General features: G+C 47.2%; 1 protein-coding gene across 2 annotated transcripts in view; it reads left to right on the top strand.

The window, feature by feature from the left end:
* Positions 1-2709: 2709 nt before the first annotated feature.
* ZBTB10 (zinc finger and BTB domain containing 10) overlaps positions 2710-19901 on the top strand; it is a 39787-nt gene continuing 22595 nt past the window's right edge. For both annotated transcript variants that reach the window (XM_068237532.1, XM_068237531.1), the window contains exons 1-2: positions 2710-3563; positions 12604-13495. In XM_068237532.1, coding sequence (XP_068093633.1) covers positions 2982-3563; positions 12604-13495 — 1474 coding nt within the window. In that variant the 5' untranslated portion in view covers positions 2710-2981. The remainder of the gene's footprint in view (positions 3564-12603; positions 13496-19901) is intronic.

The following is a 19901-nucleotide window of genomic DNA, read 5'->3' as shown; positions in this document are numbered from 1 at the left end:
TCTCGTTCAGTGTGTCAGTATACAGATCCCCTGTGTGCAGTGTGTCAGTATACACTTCTACTGTGCTGTCAGATCCCCTGTGCAATGTGTCAGCATACACCTCTTCTGTGCTGTGTATACAGATCCCCTGTGCTGTGTGTCAGTATACACTTCTTCTGTGCATACACAACCTCTATACAATGTGTCAGTATATACCTCTCCTGTGTGGTTTACATACTTTCTATGTACAGTGTGTCAGTATATACCTCTCCTGTGTTGTGTACATACTTTCCCTGTGCAATGTGCCAGCATACACCTGTGCTGTGTATACAGATCCCCTGTGCTGTGTCACTATACACTTCTTCTGTGCATACACAACCCCTCGACAGCATGTCAGTATATACTTTTCCTGTGTTGTGTACATACTTTCCCTGTGCAGTGTGTCAGTATACACCTCTCTTGTGCTGTGTCACTATACTCCTGTGCGGTGTGTCAGTTTACACCTCACTTGCGCTGTGTCAGTATACACCTCTCTTGTGCTGTGTCACTATACTCCTGTGCGGTGTGTCAGTTTACACCTCACTTGCGCTGTGTCAGTATACACCTCATCATTCCTGTGTCAGTATACACCTCTCCTGTGTTGTCAGTATACTCCACACTGTGTGGTGTCAGTATACACCTCTTCTTTGCTGTGTATCAGTATACACCTTTCATGTGTAGCGTGTCAGTATACACCTCTTTTGTGCTGTCAGTATACTCCTGTGCTGCGTGTCAGTATACACCTCTCATGTGCAGTGTGTCAGTATACAGCTCTCATGTGCAGTGTGTCAGTATACAGCTCTCCTGTATATATAAATCCCCTGTGCAGTGTGTCAGTATACACATCTTCTTTGCTGTGTCAGAATACACCTCTCATGGGCAGTATGTCAGTATACACCTCTCATGGGCCGTATGTCAGTATACACCTCTCCTGTGCTGGGTATACAGAACCCCAGTGCTGTGTCAGAATACACATCTCCAGTGCTATGTGGCAATATACCCATAGGCAGTGTGTCAGTATACACCTCTCCTGTACAGTGTGTGTCAGTATACACCTCTCCTGTGCAGTGTGTCAGTATACACTTTTCCTGTGTTGTGCATAAAGAACCCCTGTGCTGTGTGTCAGAATGCACCTCTCCAATGCTAAGTGTCAATAAACCCATGGGCAGAGTGTCAGTATACACCTCTCCTGTGCAGTGTGTCAGTATACACCTCTCCTGTGTTGTGTATACAGAACCCCCTGCTGTGTGTCAGTATACACCTCTCCAGTGCTATGTGTCAATATACACCTCTCCTGTGCTGTGTGTCAGTATACACCTCTCCAGTGATGTGTCAGTATACTCCTGTCCAGTGTCAGTATACACCTCTCCTGTGCTGTGTATACAGATCCCCTGTGCAGTGTGTCAGAATACACCTCTCCTGTGCTGTGTATACAGAACCCCTGTGCTATGTGTCAGTATACACCTCTCCACTGATATGTGTCAGTATACTCCTATGCTGTCTGTCAGTATACACCTCTCCAGTGCTATGTGTCAATATACACCTCTTCTGTGCAGTGTGTCAGTATACACCTCTCCTGTGCTGTGTATACAGAACCCCTGTGCTGCGTGTCAGTATACACCTCTCCAGTGCTATGTCAATATACACCTCTCCTGTGCTGTGTATACAGAACCCCTGTGCTTTGTGTCAGTATACACCTCTCCAGTGATATGTGTCAATATACCCATGGGCGGTGTGTCAGTATACACCTCTCCTGTGCAGTAAGTCAGTATACAATTTACCTGTGTTGTGCATAAAGAACCCCTGTGCTATGTGTCAGAAAGAATACACCTCTCCAAAGCTAAGTGTCAATATACCCATGGGCAGTGTCATTATACACCTCTCCTGTGCTATGTGTCAGTATACTCCTGTGCTGTCATTATACACCTCTCCTGTGCTGTGTATACAGATCTCTGTGCAGTATGCCAGTATACACCTCTCCTGTGCTGTGTATACAGAACCCCTGTGCTGTGTGTCAGTATACACCTATCCAGTGCTATGTGTCAATATACACCTTTTCTGTGCAGTGTGTCAGTATACTCCTGTGCTGTGCATACAGAACCCCTGTGCTGTGTGTCAGAATGCACCTCTCCAATGCTAAGTGTCAATAAACCCATGGGCAGTGTGTCAGTATACACCTCTCCTGTGCTGTGTATTCACCTCTCCTGTGCAGTGTGTCAGTATACACCTCTCCTGTGTTGTGTATACAGAACCCCTTGCTGTGTGTCATTATACACCTCTCCAGTGCTGTGTATACAGAACCCCTGTGCTTTGTGTCAGTATACACCTCTCCAGTGAAATGAGTCAATATACCCATGGTCAGTATACACCTCTCCTGTGCAGTAAGTCAGTATACCCTTTTCCTGTGTTGTGTATAAAGAACCCCTGTGCTATGTGTCAGAATACACCTCTCCAAAGTGTCAATATACCCATGGGCAGCGTGTCAATATACACCTTCTCCTGTGCTATGTCAGTATACTCCTGTGCAGTGTGTCAGCATACACCTTCCCTGTACTGTGTATACAGCTCCCCTGTGCAGTATGTCAGTATACACCTCTCCTGTGCTGTGTGTACAGCTCCCCTGTGCTGGCAGTCAGGGCTCCCCTCCCCGGGTGCAGCAGGGGGGAGGAGAGAAGATGGGGTGCAGGGCAGGCTGGCAGGATGGAGCTGCCCTCAGGCAGGGTGCAGCAGTGTTGGGAGTGGGGTGAGGTCTGTGTTGTGTACAGAGAGGAGGCCTCCCTCAGCTGCTCCCCCACCCCCACCTCACCCGCCCCCCTGACTCCCCCTCTCCGGACAGCGCCCCGGTGCATTGTGGGCGCAGTCCGTTGTTCATTTGCCATTCGACCTCGGCCGCCAGTCAGGAGAGCAGCAGCGCGTACCCGGGCGGCTCCCAGAAGCCTGTGCGGTGCCTCACAGCGGGGGACATGGCGGAGATGAACCGCAGGACGCTGGCCTTCCGGGGAGGCGGAGGAGGCCTGGCCGCCGGTAACAACAACAACAACAATGGCGTCAGCTCGGCGGAGGAGGCCGCGGCCTGGGCTATGGGGCGGCAGCTGAATGGCGGAGAGGAGGTGGAAGTGGAGCTGGAGCCGGAGGGACTGCTGGAGGATGACGAGGAGGAGAACGAGGCCTACTCCGGGGTGCCTCACAAGGCGGGCAGCGGGGACAGCAGCGAGGCGGAGGATGAGGAAGACGAGGAGGAGGACGAGGATGCGGCGGCCGGGAAGCCGCAGGAGGGGGACGGGGAAGACGACTCTCCCGGGCCCCGCCGTTTCGGCCTCCGGCCCCAGTCACTGCTGCCCTCCCTGCACTGCTCCTTCCAGGGCTCCTGGCTGCACGAGTTCCCCTGGCTGCGCTTCTGTCAGGAGAGCGGCCTCATGTCCTGCGCCTCCTGCCGCGGCCGGGAGTACGACGAGCTGGCCCGGGGGACCCGCAACTACCGGAGGGCTCTGCTGCTGCGCCACAACCAGGCCCCGGAGCACCAGCAGCCCGCCGCCACCGCTCAGGTCAGTCATCAGCCCGGGGTATGGGGAGGTCTGACCTCTCCCAGCCGTGTGTGTCCTGGGGGAATGGACTACTAGTCCCAGCATGACCTCTCCCAGCTGTGTGTGTGTCCTGGGGGTAGGACTACAAGTGCCAGCATGACCTCTCCCAGCTGTGTGTGTGTCCTGGGGGTAGGACTACAAGTGCCAGCATGACTTCTCCCAGCTGTGTGTGTGTCCTGGGGGATAGGACTACAAGTCCCAGCATGACCTCTCCCAGCTGTGTGTGTGTCCTGGGGGATAGGACTACAAGTCCCAGCATGACCTCTCCCAGCTGTGTGTGTGTCCTGGGGGTAGGACTACAAGTGCCAGCATGACCTCTCCCAGCTGTATGTGTTCTGTTGGATAGGACTACTAGTCCTAGCATGACTTCTACCAGCTGTATGTGTCCTGGGGATAGGACTACAGGTCCCAGCATAGCCTCTCCCAGCTGTATTTGTACTGGAGGATAGAACTACAGATCCCAGCATCTCTCCTAGCTGTATGGGTGCTGGGGATAAGACTACATGTCCCAGCATGACCTCTCCCAGCTGTATGTGTCCTAGGGGATAGTACTACTAGTCCTAGCATGACTTCTACCAGCTATATGTGTCCTGGGGATAGGATTACAGGTCCCAGCATAGCCTCTCCCAGCTGTATTTGTACTGGAGGATAGAACTACAGATCCCAGCATCTCTCCTAGCTGTATGGGTGCAAGTCCCAGCATGACCTCTCCCAGCTGTATGTGTCCTGGGGGGTAGGACTAGAGGTTCCAGCATCTCTCCTAGCTGTATGTGTCCTGGGGATAGGACTACTAGTCCCAGCATAGCCTCTCCCAGCTGTATGTGGTCTGTACAGGTCCCAGCATCTCCTAGCTGTATGGGTGCTGGAGGATAGGACTACAGGTCTCAGCATAACCTCTCCCGGCTGTATGTAGACAGGGCAGCTAATAATATGTGAGAGTCGGACCAGCATAGGACTACAAGTCCCAGCCTTTCGAGCATGGTTTTATGTATGGTGACACCATGGTGTGTTACCTTGAGAAGGTGTTATACGTCCTTCATGTGACTAGCACTACAAGGCCTAGCGTGCCCTGCCCTTCTCACTGTATGTATATGGGGAAGTATGCTGGGATGTGTAGTACCACCACATGGGGTCTGATCTGTGTGCATGTTTACGTTGGGGTTAGGAGTATAATTCTCAGTAGTGTGTCAGCATAGAGAATGCTGGGATTTGTAGTACCACATAACTGTGGGCATTCCATGTAGTGCTGGCAGGGAATAAGTCAGGATGGGGGAAGGGAGTTGTCCTTGTCTGTCTTCCAGGGGAGTGGGGTATTGGGCAACCTGCCTCACTGTAGGAAGAGTAGTCCTATCAGGTGATAGCTGACAGGAAATGCTGAGGCTAGTAGTCCTCTGGGTGACCTCAGGTTAGGTTGTCACCTGCAGTAATGAATAACCAGATACAGCTAATAGTAGAGCAGATGGTTGGGGGAGCCAGGTGTATGCTGTATTGTGGGGGAGGGAAGCTGTGTCATGTGACAGCCGCCTGCACCCCCAGCTATGGAGGTTGTAGTGTCCCCAGTAGCTGCAGTAGAATGTCGCATGTGCACACATACGGGGATCCCTGGTGTAATAGCAGGGGTGCAGGGAGATTAGGGGTGGTCACATGACTGGCCACCCTTTGTCCTTGGAGATTGCGGTGATCTGCACCCCACCCTTCAGTGTAAGCTGATTACTGTGTCTGCCTGACGCCAGGAGGGGGTGCTGTTCTGTGTCTGCTGCCGGGGAGGAGGAGGAAGGGGTGACCTACATATTCCGACTGAGGGGGGTCTGACCCACTGTGAGCAACGGCCGGAAGTGTGTCCCCATCTCCCGGGGGACGGACGTGTCGCTACGTGGCGGCGGGGTCATTGCGGGCCGCTGCTGTGCACTCCGCGGTGTCATCACCCCGGCACGTGACGTCATTGTTTTATATAGATCTCGTACTGCTGTGTGTTGTGTGCTAATAGCCCGGGGAAGCGGCTCCGAAGTGCCGAGAGTATCGTTAATTAGCACATTGTTAAAGAGAGCACACCTTTCCCTTTGTAATGAAGATAGTGTCAGCAGTAATCACGTGCCCGCCCTCATTATTTTGTAAACAATGTCCATGGAAGCTGTAGATTAGATCGTAGGCAGTTGTAAGCAGCAGATCATCAAAGCAGAATTCCAGGAATACACCCACTGATCTATATTGAACAAGTCTTCAAAAATCCTTCCTAATGTTTAGTGGTATGAAGTTGTAGAATAGATAAAGGGACACCTGTTCTACCATACAATGTATAGTGTATGCTTAGTTAAGTGGGTAATGTGTATAAACTGTAAAACAGGATACAGTAGGGGCATTTGATAAATAGCAGTGGTTCTCAAATGAAATGAATATTCCTATTTTTACTTTATCACTTAATAATGAATAATGTTGAGCAGTAGGGATGATCAATGAGATGCTAATAATTCTGAGTTGACGCATGATTATGTGAGTTTTGTATTAAAATTAATGGAGCTTGAAAGTAGACCAATCGAATCCAGCCAAGGTGAAATCTGATAGGTCCAATTTCAAGCTGCATGAAATCAGAAGTATTTGGATCTACCCCTGGAAGTGAGCGCTGATTCAACTTCAGGGGCATATGCACAGTGGGACGTTATGTTGTAATGCGGCGTTAAAGTCGCAACGCAAAAAAAAAATATTAAAGCTGCGTTACTGTGGCATACAGTGGAGCATACAGTCAATGAAAAGTATGCCTCCCTGTATCTGTTAACATCCGCGTTTAGAGGTAACGCACTGCAAGCAGTGAGTTACCACCATGACGGAACCTTTACAACGTGACGTTAATGTCTCACTGTAAATGTTGCATAGGCTTAACATTACAGTGCATTATCCTGCATTATAATCTCTATATATAAAATACAAGTGTCCCTGAGTCCTTTCCCTGTGTCAGTGCTTTTTCGCTACTGTGCATGTCCTGCACTGACACAGCTGTTGGGGCAGGAGGCGGGCAGCTGCGCACGTGTGCAGGGCGGCAGTGAAAGACCTAGAGCCCGTTTTTTAAAGGGCTTAGGTTAGCTAGTTAGTTTATTTCTGTGCAGGAAGAAACATTCACCTGAACCTAGCATGGGACTAGTAAGATTTGTAAACAAATTATTAATTACCTGATAATTGATTGAGTAGTTAGCTGTAAGTTATTGGTCATTAATGTTCTGAATATGGCTAGTCCTGTGCCAAGTTAAGGTTCAGCTTGATGGCATTAACGCTCAGTATAGAATCAAAATAAAACCTGCCATCTCAGGTTCCATATAACCTCTCTGGTACACACAATGCAATTTTCAGTCAGATACACACGTCTAATTGGTTATTTCCGTCAGGTCCGATCTGATTTCCAACACTATTTCCGATTGATTTTCTGATCACTTCTATACAAAATGGATCAGACGAACGATTGGAAATCAGATTGGACTTCTCGGAAGTAATCCATTCTACCTGTCTATCTGATGGGAAATTGCATGGTGTGTGCCCGGATTTAACAATGAAATGGAACTTTATCTGAGGATAAAGCCTGGTACACACAGCAAATTTTGATTTTCCAATCACTGGCTAATTTTACCACTTCCCTGTAGTATAGGAGCTTTTGGACTTCATACTACTTAAGTGCTGAAATTGGCCAATTAAAATTGGGTTTGTATACGCACCCTATTGCCTGCTGTACATGATGCAATTTCCTGTCAGATTGATGTGGTGAATCGATCATTTCCGGCATGTACTATGCGGCAAAACGCAAGCGGAACAAACAAGTGTGCTCCTTGCCTCTAGCCCATACACACGATACGTGAAACTCGCCAAGGCAGGCGTTAATTACCACCTCTGCTGAAAATCCAGCGTGTACAGTAGCCCCCCCCCCCCTCCCCCCCCTTTGGCCATTGATCTGCATGGTGGATTGATATGACTGAAGGCATTGTTCTCCCCACTGATCTAACTCCCTTGTGACGTCACACCCGCCGCTCCACCCTTAAGGCTCGTACACACGCCGTACTAAAGGGAACGACTGGTCCGTCAGACCCTCCCGCTGGGTGGGCGTTCCAGCGACAGTACAGCGTGTGTACAGTCTGTCTGCAGACTGATAAGGCAGTTTCTGAACGATCCGCTCAGTGGATCGTTCAGAAACAGCCTTATCAGTCTGCAGACAGGCTGTACACACGCTGTACTGTCGCTGGAACGCCCGCCCAGCGGGAGGGTCTGACGGACCCATCGTTCCCTTTAGTACGGCGTGTGTACGAGCCTTAAGGGAGGTTTGTTTGGGCTTTGGGGTGGTGAAGCTTGCATTTACTTTTGTGTGGCTACTCGGTAGTGCCGCACCTATATGGATGCCATGCACTTTCTCCAAGGTCCACAGCCACTTTAAAGCAGAGTATTTTCCTGCATGTATTTTGTGTGCTTTGGTGAAATGTAGGTTAGTACACAGCGTGAATCGTGCCTAGAACACCTATCTTCCATCTTATCCTACTATACGACAAATACCTGAAGTTCATCTAAAGCTGGCCATACGCTATTATCAATCATTTTTTTTTTTTTTTATCAATATAACTATCAATCTGGTTAATTTATTTTATGACCGACTAAATGGCAACATTTTGTATCTTTCATCTGCTTGTTGCCCTTAATATTGATCGTAATATCAATCAAAAACAAAATTTAGTGATAATTGATTAGTGTATTGCCAGTTTAAGATTGCTTGCTGACTTCCACATGATCACTGCTTATCCCTTTCCTTCTGATGATTCATGCTGTCTGCTCTCCACCTAGGCAGCATTAGTCATCAGATGAAAATATAGAAGGTGGCAGCAAGTTTGGGTTCACAATAGGAGCACTGAAAAAAATCCATCTCTGATTAGCAATTTTACTGGAGCTTTTCTGCTGTTAGCTGGATCTGGCCAGTGCTTCCCAGTCACTTCACTGCCAGTGTTTGGCAAATTCCATTGCTTCCTTGTGGAAGTCATATTACTGGTTAACAATACCAAAATGCCTGCAGCTAAATTGTGGAGAAACCAGCCAAAACCGGATTTGCTTTGTAAACTGCCTTCATTAAATGGAACCTGAAGTGAGAGGTACCGTATTTGGAGGCTGCCATATTTATATCCTTTTAGGCCTCTTTCACAGTGGAATAAAGAGATATAAAGGAAAGGGGAGTCGGCACTGCAGTTAGGTCTACTTGCAATGGGGAGGGCCCGCAGGATTGCGGCAGGTTCACCTTATGGCACAGGCAGCGTGCTCAGGCTGGAAATAGACATAGTCTGTCAGAAAAAACAAAAGGATGCAGAGCCGGCACTAGCTGTGTTCCGTGTTTAATCCATAGGTTGTGATACATAGATTGTGGTACGTCAGTTACGTGCAATATAAAGGTTCACATACCGTTGGGTGAAGGCTGCGAGCTGTGAGCTGGTGGTGGGTGCTGGGCACAGAATAACGCCTGACGGCCGTTTCGCGCTAGCAGAGCGCTTCTACGGAGGCTCCGTAGAAGCGCTCTGCTAGCGCGAAACGGTCGTCAGGCTTATTCTGTGCCCAGCACCCACCACCAGCTCACAGCTCGCAGCCTCCACCCAACGGTATGTGAACCTTTATATTGCACGTAACTGACGTACCACAATCTATGTATCACAACCTATGGATTAAACACGGAACATAGCTAGTGCCGGCGCTGCATCCTTTTGTTTTGTCTTTCACAGTGGGACGGTGCGTTTGATGCGACGTTAAGGTCCCATAACTTGGACATTATAGTACATTCTTTAGCCGTGCGTTTGGTGCACCGTTTTCGTCGCACAGTGATGGAACGAAACCAGCGCATGCGTTACATAAAAAAAAAAAACACTTCATTTTCTAACGTGCGACTTTAATGTCGCTCTGTGAAAGAGGCCTTAGGCTACATTCAGAGTGGGCCATTGAGGTGTGGAATAACGGCTGCTTTGTAACATGGCTTGGGGCACTGCACAGTGTTCTCCCCAGGCCTAATTAAGTGGGCGGGCCGCCCGGCTGATTTGAATGCCCGCCCACCTGCTTTCCTGCCCGTTTAACTAGAAAAAAGTGGTGCTGTAAAACTGCAGCCATGAGCACTTCATTGCCTGCTATCAGTGGCCGTCTCAGACAACAGCGAAAGTCTCCGCTATACACTGCAGGAGACTTCTGTGCCTGTGTGACCTCCTCCTGGTACAGCGATTGGCTGGGTAGGTTGTAAGGGGCGGGACCATGCTCTGCATACTACGGGTCGGGAGTGAGCTGAGTTTTAAGCCTTGTGGAGTGTGTCAGCATCGGCTTCTCCCTAGTGCTGTGTTTCTACAGTATTACTCTGCTAGTCCGCCCCACTTTGCTGGCTGCCTGTGTCTGCATTGCATTCACATGTGTTAACGTGCAGGCAGCTCAGCTAGTGGAGAGGCGGCTGTCCGATACACATCTAGTGTGATAGCGTAGTGCAGGAAGGCTACTGCTGTGTGGGGGGAGGGAGGCTCTCTGTGTGGAGAAAGCCTGAAGCTGCGGGCAGATTCTCTCTCACACCCAGCGAAACTAATGTGTTCCCTCTGTCCTGGGCTGGCTGCATGAATGTCAGCAGCCTGTCCCATCCCTTCCGAATCCACACAGCTCCGAGGCCGACTCAGAGCACAGATAACATCAGGCAGTACATGGCATTGAGCTCTGCCGCCCCGCCCCCCTCTCCAGCTTCTCTTCAACACAAGCTGCTCTGATTTATGCCGCTCTGATGCTCACAGGAACTGGTATGACTGAGATCTATGTGTCCACTAATGAGCAGGAGCACTTTTTATCTGCTATATTTCAGTCTGCAGAGCTTTCAAGCTAGGGGACCTGGGAAAACAAACAAACAATTTAGATAAGCTGACTTGCTGGAGATGGAGGATGGTGCTGAATGCTGTCCGTGTCAGCCTGCCTCATTGCCCATAAGTGCTTATACCTTACTTGATTTACAATTGTAAAAAGTTGGCCTAGAGCAGTAAAAAGCACAAATCTGGCTCTGGTAGTTGGGCAAAGTCTGTTAAAAGTTGCCCACTGATGCAAAAAAGTAAATATGGAACACAGATCCTGTGTTGAAGGTGTATGCAGGCGGCTTGAAAGGGCAGTGTGTGGGTGGGGAGTGATTCTTGCAGAGTTCACATGCATGTAATTTCATATGGATGTTATTTACTGCTGTGGTCCAGCAGTATTGCAGATAATTTAGTATAATACTGACCCCTGTACACTATCTGCAATACCCCTCGACACCAGCAGCAAATAACATCCATATAAAAAGCAAAAATTCCAGCCCCCCCCCCCCCCCCCCCCTTTTGAAATGCAACAAACACCCTTGTATGATTTGTGACTTATTAAATGCAATGATCACCCCTAGTATGAAATGCAACTATAACAGTGACCAATATTCAGTGTTCTCATCAGGCACTTTTACAGGGGTGCTTCACCCAGCTAATTTTGGTAAGCACCGGCTGTCATCGTTTTTCCTCCTCATCCTTTGCGGTAAGCAGAGTTGCATCGGCCCTGAATTCCCCTGTCACACCCCACCCGGCTACTTTTTCATGCCACCCGGCTGGAAAAAATTTCTGGGGAGAACACTGCTGCAATGTCCAGTGTGGCAGGAACTTGGCGTTATAACTGCATGGCAGGATCCTAACACACTGCGTTGCAATGTTACTGCATTATGCATGCGTTAGCAGCCACAGCGAAACATACTTTTCATTGACTGTATACGATGCATCCTGGGGATAACGTGCAACGCCGCTTACCTGTTACTTTCACGCTCTTATAGGGAACGCAATGCCCACTGTGAACATAGTCTAAAACTATACCAATTGCCTGACAGTCCTGCTGATCTCTTTGGCTGCAGTAGTGTCTGAATCACACACCTCAAACAAGTGTGTGACTAATCAGGTCAAACTTGGCTCATAAGATCTGATCTGCATGCTTGTTCAGGGTTTATGGCTATAAGTATTAGAGGCACAGGATCAGCAGGACAGCCAGGCAATGTGCATTGTTTCAAATGAAATAAATGTCAGCCTCCATGTCCCTTTCACTTCAGATTCTTAAAGTGAACCAAGTACCATTTTTGTCTCCCAGGGCAATCTCAATAGCACATTAACCTCCCTGGCGGTAATCACGTGTGTAACTCGGGCCAGCCGACGGGAGCTCAATGCAGAGTATAGCACGCAGAGGGCGCTTTTACTCACCTCTGGGGGGAACCAGATGTCGGTAGCCGTTCTCCTTCCTGTCCTCTGAGGCTCTGTATCACTCTGGTGAGATCGCCGTCATCAATCTCACTACAGAGTTACAGCGCCACCCAGAGGACGGAGGTGAAATTGCAGCACTGGAGCCCAGGGAGGTGAGTGAGAGCAGGGGCTGCTGCAGAGATTCTGGCGGCATGATTTTTTTCCCCCTGATTTTAGGGTCTGAACCATTTTAAAAAGACCCTAAAACCCAGAAATCATCACACTGCCAGGGAGGTTAAACATGCATGCCAACACTGTGTCTCATGGAGAAGAAAAAGAAAAAAAAAACTGCTGTAATTATTTTATAGCACACGTAAGCAAAAAGCTTTCATCAGCGTGGGGGGGGGGGGGGGGGTGGGGGTACTTTATTGGTAATAATGTGTCAGAGTTTACAGAAGTGTTTTTACAGTGTAAGCTAGCCATTCAATATCAGTCATTTCACAGTAGCATTCTATGTTGTGTTGGATTTTCCTATGGCTGGATATGACAGAAGAAACCTGTTCAGGGTAGGAAACTGTATCTGCACTGCTATAAACACTTATGTTTCAGGATATAACAGTAGAGTCATATGCATGAATTAATTCTAGAAACAACTTAAGGGCGCTGTGAACTTGAACAAGACATTTTACCAGATAAATCAGACTGACAAGTGTTTTCTCTTTCATGCTTTTACAAAAAGGAAGATAGCCTATTGTTTTCTTCTGTACTCACTTGTTTGTTTTTACTTATAGGAACCTGAAATAAAGCAGGAAGTGCCAGAGACCTACAGTGACTATAGTACAAAGCCAAATGAAAATTCCTACTGTTATCAACTGTTGCAAGAACTCAACGACCAGAGGAAAAAAGGCATTCTTTGTGATGTCAACATTGTGGTAAATGGCAAGGTCTTCAGAGCTCACAAGAACATCCTGGTTGCAGGCAGCCGTTTTTTTAAAACCTTGTACTGTTTTACAAATAAAGAAAACCGTGACCAAACCACTGTTACTTACCTGGATGTTGTTGCTGTTCATGGTTTTTCAGTTATTTTAGACTTCATGTACTCTGGTAACCTTGTACTCACCAGCCAAAATGCCATTGAAGTAATGACTGTAGCTAGCTATCTCCAGATGACCGAGGTGGTTCAGTCTTGTCGTAATTTTATCAAAGATGCCTTGAATATCAGCATAAAATCTGAAGCTCCGGAAGCGGTCGTAGTAAACTATAACAAAAGAAAAGGCAAAGATGGCGCTGCCTCGCGGGATCAGAAATCTGCCAGCTTCTGGGCTACCCGTAATCTTACAAGTCTGGCAAGCAATGCAAAACTTGAAACCGACGGATTTAGTTTGGAAGAGCCCCAGGCTGACAACTTCCAGGCCAACGACACCACATGGATTCAGGACAGCTCTCCAGAAGTGACCGAAATTGAGCCACCTGCTCAGGGAAAGGTGTTTGTGTGGAATGATATGGCTGCTAATTTACTTGGCATGCAAGAGGGCAGTAAGCCTGGGAGGAAAAACCAGTCATCCAAGAGATTTGTGTATAACGTCCCTCCAAACAGTGAACTGCAGGTAGATGGCAACTCATTGCTGCAGCAACCTGTGCCCTATGCAGAAGAGGATGTGTCGTGCTTCCAAGATGCTGCAGGTAAGCTGTGCTTCTCCAGTATGTCAACCATGAAATCCCAGCTCTGCATACACATTGTAGTTTGGAAATTATGAAGGAGTGAATCCTCATGAGGAAGTGCGGATCAGTTAAAGGATACCCGAAGTGACGTGACATGAGATGGACATGTGTATGTACAGTGCCTAGCACTCAAACAGGAAGTGACTACAGTGTGACCCTCACTGATAAGAAATTCCAACTTTAAAACACTTTCCTAGCAGAAAATGGCCTCTGAGAGCAAGAAAGCGATAAAAAGGGGAATTTCTTATCAGTGAGGGTCACACTGTAGTCACTTCCTGTCTGAGTCAGGACTGTGTCAGCCACTTATACATACCTGATATTTAACTCTTTCAGGCAAAAAAGGGGAAAAAAAAAAGGGAACACAGCATAGTTATTTGTGTGCTAGGCACCGTACATACACATGTCTATCTCATCATGTCACATGTCACTTCGGGTATCCTTTAAAGCACAACTGTAGCGTGAAAAGGATATGGATCCTCTGCCTCTAATAAGTCTACCCATAGACACTAAACAAGCATTCAGCAGATCAGGTGTTTGACATTGTCAGATCTGATAAGATTAGCTGCATGCTTGTTTCTGGCTTAAATCAGACACTACTGCAGCCAAATAGATCAGCAGGGCTGCCAGGCAACTGGTATTGTTTAAAAGGAATTAAATATGGCAGATTATAAAATAGGCAGGAGTATAGTAAAGAGCAGGGTGTGTGTCTTTCGGCTTCTCCCTGCACCCAAATTTACGCCTGCTGTTTAACATATCGACAGTTCTCAAACCTGAGTGATCCCTGCAAAGTTCGAATGCGTATCAACCTGGAATTTTACATTCAGTGAATTTTAGCTCATCGGCAATCAGCGAACTGTATGTTCTGTATGCAAATTTCAATCCAACCAAAAATGGTTATGTGCAGTGGCTAACCAACATTGGAAACAGACAATAATATAACTGGCAGCTGTTGAAATATAATCGACTGCTGGTTAAAGGACAACTGTAGTGAAGGGAATCCATATTCCTCTCACTACAGTTGTCCTTTAACCAGCAGTCGATTATATTTCAACAGCTGCCAGGTATATTGTCTGTTTCCAATGTTGGTTAGCCACTGCACATAACCATTTTTGGTTGGATTGAAATTTGCATACAGAACATACAGTTCGCTGATTGCCACTGATTGTTGATGAGCTGAAATTCACCGAATGTAAATTCCAGGTTGATACGCATTGGAACTTTGCAGGGATCACTCAGGTTTGAGAACTGTCGATATGTTAAACAGCAGGCGTAAATTTGGGTGCAGGGAGAAGCCGACACTCACCCTGCTCTTTACTATACTCCTGCCTATTTTATAATCTCGTTTATTTTTTTTTAGCCACCTGCACAATTCGTGCTCTGGCTATTGCTGACGCCTGAATTAGCCGATGTTTGTAATTTTGGGCTCGGGCTAGTGACATTCAGACCAGATGGATCGTTGGGTGCCCTGTACACAGGTCAAATGTTCAACCAGAATGAAATGGGATGATTGTTTTGGACTCAAGAAAATCTAAAATGTGTATGTAATTGAGGGGGTTAGCTCCCTGTTTTATTTTTATTTTTTCATTTGTAATAATCCGAACATTTGTATCCGAACATTTGTATAGCGCTCTTCTCCTTTCGGACTCAAAGCACTCAAGAGCTTCAGCCACTGGGACGCGCTCAGGAGGCCACCATGCAGTGTTAGGGAGTCTTGCCTTGAACTCCTTACTGAATAGGTACTTGACCTAGCCAGTATTTGAACCCTGGTCTCCCATGTCAAAGGCAGAGCCCTTAACCAGTACACTTTCCAGCCACTATCCATCCATCCAGCCATTTGTTAGCCTGTGTCCCCTCCAGGGGATGCTTAGGGTATTTTTTTTTTTTTTCTGCACAGTGGTTGGACTGTGCGATATCTGCCTGCCTCAGCTACCCAGAGATTTGGGACTCACTGTTATTTGGCTGTGGTATGCGCAACAAATACGGCAAACTGCATGGTTGGTTGGTTGGGGCTAATGGTTGACGGACATTGATCATCCAAACTGTTACTTTTCATGTCTGGTAGCTAATTGCAGACCACTCCATTAATGGTGAATTGGGGGTATCACTGACAACCCCCAACTCCTCTATCCTGTGGACACCTGGTTGTCTTTGGGGAAGCTGACAGGCGACTATCCAACCCGTCTGACCATAGCCTAAAGCTCCGTACATGTGCTAGGTGAAACTTGGCCGATAACAATCGCCTCTGCCGAGATTCTGGCGTGTACAGGCTCCTCATGCCACCAGATGCCACGATCAGCCTGGCGGGTCAATTCCGGCCAAGGGCATTGCTCTCCCTACTAATTCTGGCCATGCATGACATCACTTGTGCACTTCTCTGTTGGCTCAGCAACAGAACACGTACCTAGTGTGCAGGATAGCGACGTGTCTGTACAGTGTAGGCCCTGAAATGTCCCCGATTTATCAGGTCCTGATCCCCACCGTGCAGCATGCCTTGTATGGCTGTATGCAAATTAAAACATACTGGTAGGTTAACCTCCCTGGCGTTCAATTTCCCAGGATTTCTGTGCAAAAAGTGATAAAATTAATTTGTATAACTTTTTTTTTTTTTCCCTGTAACTTGCCAAAATGTGTCAAGCAAGGGTGCAGGAGAGTATTGATGTGTATGCACGTTTATACTGTTCACAGCATATTTATGGACGGATATATCTGTCAATACCGCTTATAGCGTGAGCTTGTGTTTGATGTGGCAGAGGTAATACATTGCAAGCAGCTTTGCGAGGCAGGGACAGATGTGAATGGCCTTTTGCAGTCTGTAAAGCACAGCAGAATGTCAGCATTGAATATAAATGTGAAACATATGTAACAAAATATACGGTATGTAACAAAATGCCCAATGCTACAATAGAGAAAACTCCTCATTCCATAAGGTACTCTTGTTTTCATTGAATTTACGCTTGCCACACATAGATTTTACAGCAAACTAGCCTAAGAAGAACATATCCCTGGAAAGAATGCATTGTATAAAACCTCTGCCTTTTTCTCATGCCAACTTCCTTAGGTTCTTGTTTTATAGAAGATTAAAATTCTAGCTCTCCATAGTTGAAATGGTGCTGACCCCAGAATAGATTCTGGGTTTGCATTCTGCACAATAGTCATAGTGCTCAGGCTCTGAACTCTGCGCAAAAGCGATTCATTGTATTGGGCATGCGCTATTCCTGAGCTTGCTTAGTACAAATGTACTGCTGCACAGAATCAGCTGCGGTAACTGGTACACTGTGAGCTGAGGTGTGAGTACAAAATGTATGTGGGGCAGTGTGGCTAGAAAGGGAGAGAAATAACGGGATAGTCTTAAAAGGAATCGTTCTCCGCGTAAACGTGTTCATTTTGGGCAGTCTAATAGAGAAGAGCAGCAGAAGCAAGGGCCAAACAAGTCTGTGGAGACTTGCACAGTTCACGCGATGCGACACGTGTCGCCGGAAGTATCCAGATTGCTGCAATGCCAACGCAAAGGCTGCAGCACGTTACAGCATGATCTGAGCCTACTGCACAGATTATGCAGTGATGCAAGTCAGTGAGCAATGCAGCCAGTGTGCATAGACTTGGTGTGCATGTGTGGACCGGTGGGAATCCCAGTAACCTATGGCCCATACATATGACCCTGAAGCCTAATTTTCCCCACAATCCTTCAGGGCAAGGTGAGACGTCGCCCCTCCCAGACGCAGGAACAGACAGCACTTCCCCTATAAAAGAATCAAATGGTTAGTCCACCCTCAGTGCTGTTTGTTCCTGCGTCCAGGCAGGTCGGCATCTCCCCTTGGGATTAAGCCTGTGTGCTGGGCTGCAGGTGTTATTTCCTAGGGTGGCGGAGACGATGGTACTGAGGTCGTCTCGCCTTCACCTCACACTGGGCTGTGTCTGTGAGGTTGCCTACCTTTCTCAGCCGAATGTGGTGGAGCAAGAGTGGAAGGCACGGCTTTCCTTTCCGCCTATGGAGGAGTCGGAGCGGGAGAGGACCGGACGCTGGTGAGTCACGTGTGCTGGATGCGGAGGTAGATTTGCATGAGGCTGGTGGAGGCGTAGTTTCCGGCGGGTATGCCGGAGGCTGCCTCTTGAGCCTGTTGGTCCGGGTCTTCTGTCACTTCCGGTTCCGGCTCCAGTTCCGCCTTGCGTGACGTCCGTGGGCGGAAGTGTTTAAAGGAAAGAGCGCGTGCAGGCTGGTGGCGGCGTTTTTTTGTTACTCTGCAGTGGACAGACTGCAGTCTTTGGGCAGGATATCGTTGCATGATGTCTGCCGCTGATAAGACTGAGGGTAATCCAGCCGCCCAGAAGGTGAGGCAGAGGGTCTCTTTCTGGGGATTGCATGCATATTTATTGGGCTATCTGTATCTTATACTGCTTTGTATGTTATTGCAGGCCAAAACAACTGAAGCAGTGAGGCCTCCTCCTACTTATAAGAGATGCCCTGTATGTAATGTGAAATTGCCATTGCCCTATGCCAAAACTTTATGTCAGCAATGCACTGATAAGATTTTGGGGGAACAAGGTGGGCCGTCGGTCCAAGAGACCTTGCAAGCTTTTAGAGAAGAGATAAATTCCTCATTAGCTTCATTTAAATCCTCTTTGTCTGTAGCTGCAGCTTCTACATCTCAGAGTACTGTATCTGTGACTCCAGCGATTGAGGGGGAAAGTCAGGAGCAGTTGGATGTGAATGAAAGTTCAGCTGATTCAGATTCAAAAGAGGTAGAAATTGATATGCCTTCCCGGTTCAGGTTTCGGGTTGAAGATACCGAAGCTCTGATCGCGGCGATTAATGAAACACTGGAATTAAACAATGAGGCAGCGGTTTCTTTATCCCTTCATGACCAATTATATAAAGGTATGGAGGAAAAGAAAGGTCTCACGTTTCCGGTGCATAATGCTATCAAACAGACAATTCTGAAAGAATGGAAGGATCCAGAAAAGAGGCTGTTTATTTCCAAAGCATTGAAACGCAGATTTCCTTTTACGAGTGAGGATTCGGCGTTATGGGACAAATGTCCAAAATTGGACTCTCCTTTTTCGCAGGTGTCGAAACAGGGCGATTTGGCATTTGAGGATCTAGGGGATCTTAAAGATCCTGCAGACAAAAAGATTGATGCCTACCTTAAAAGAACATGGGAAGCGAATGCGGCTACCTTTAGACCAGCTATAGCTTCAACATGTGTGGCTAGAACATTGGAGCTGTGGATTAACCAGCTCAAGGCAAATATTTTAGCAGGGGCTTCAGTAGAGCAGCTGATGGAATCAATTACGATTCTGAATAAGGCGGCAAATTATCTGGCGGATGCTTCCGCAGAGACTGTTAGATTTACAGCCAGGTCTACTGCCCTGGTAAATGTTTCTCGGAGAGCCTTGTGGCTCAAGACTTGGGATGGTAATTTAGCATCCAAAAATAGATTATGTGGAGTCCCCTTTTCAGGAGATCTGTTATTTGGGCCAGATTTAGATCTAGCGTTGGAAAGAACTTCTAATAAGAAGAAGACATTTCCAAAGAAACAAAAAGTGTCTAATAAGAAATATTTTCGCAAGCCAGCGGCAAACCAAAAAGGGTCATACAAAGATCAAAAAGGGAATAAAAGGTGGTTTAGTGATAAATCCACAAGAGGAGGATTCAGATCGAAGCCATCAGAGGGGCAGTCAAAACCACAATGACTCGTATCAGGCGGTCGGGGGAAGACTAAAATATTTTTGCCACACTTGGTCAAAGTGGGTGAAAAGTCCATTTATTCGGCAAACAATCAGATTTGGTTACCAAATCGAGTTTGCCTCACCCCCTCCCTCAAGGTTTGTGATCTCAAGACCGCCAAAAGACTTAAGTTTAGTTCCAGAAATGTTGAACATTATAGAGAACATGTTAAAGCAGAATGTAATTGGCAGGGTTCCAAAGAAGGAACAAAGAGAGGGGTTTTATTCAACGATTTTTCTGGTGAAAAAGCAATCAGGGAAATTTCGTTTGATTCTAAATTTAAAGAAACTGAACCCGTTTATCAGGAAGAAGAAGTTCAGGATGGAATCAATATTCACCATAAGGGAACTATTATTTCCGGAGGCATTCATGGTCTCATTAGACCTCAGGGATGCTTATTGGCATGTGCCAATTCACAAACGATCCCAAAAATTCTTAAGGTTTGCCCTTCAGGTAAATGGAATACTGATGCAGTTTCAATTCCTATGCCTCCCGTTTGGGATCACTTCCGCACCAAGAATGTTCACAAAAATTCTGGGGGAAGCTTTGATTCCTTTAAGAGAAAGGTCGATCATGGTAATTCCTTATCTAGACGACCTTTTGATAATGGGCAATTCAGTGGCAGAATTAAAGAATCACCTG

This window comes from Hyperolius riggenbachi, chromosome 5 (assembly GCF_040937935.1).
Source record: "Hyperolius riggenbachi isolate aHypRig1 chromosome 5, aHypRig1.pri, whole genome shotgun sequence".
In the NCBI taxonomy this organism is placed as follows: Eukaryota; Metazoa; Chordata; class Amphibia; order Anura; family Hyperoliidae; genus Hyperolius; species Hyperolius riggenbachi.
Note: the sequence above shows the minus strand (reverse complement) of the source record. Positions and strands in the feature narration are given on the sequence as shown.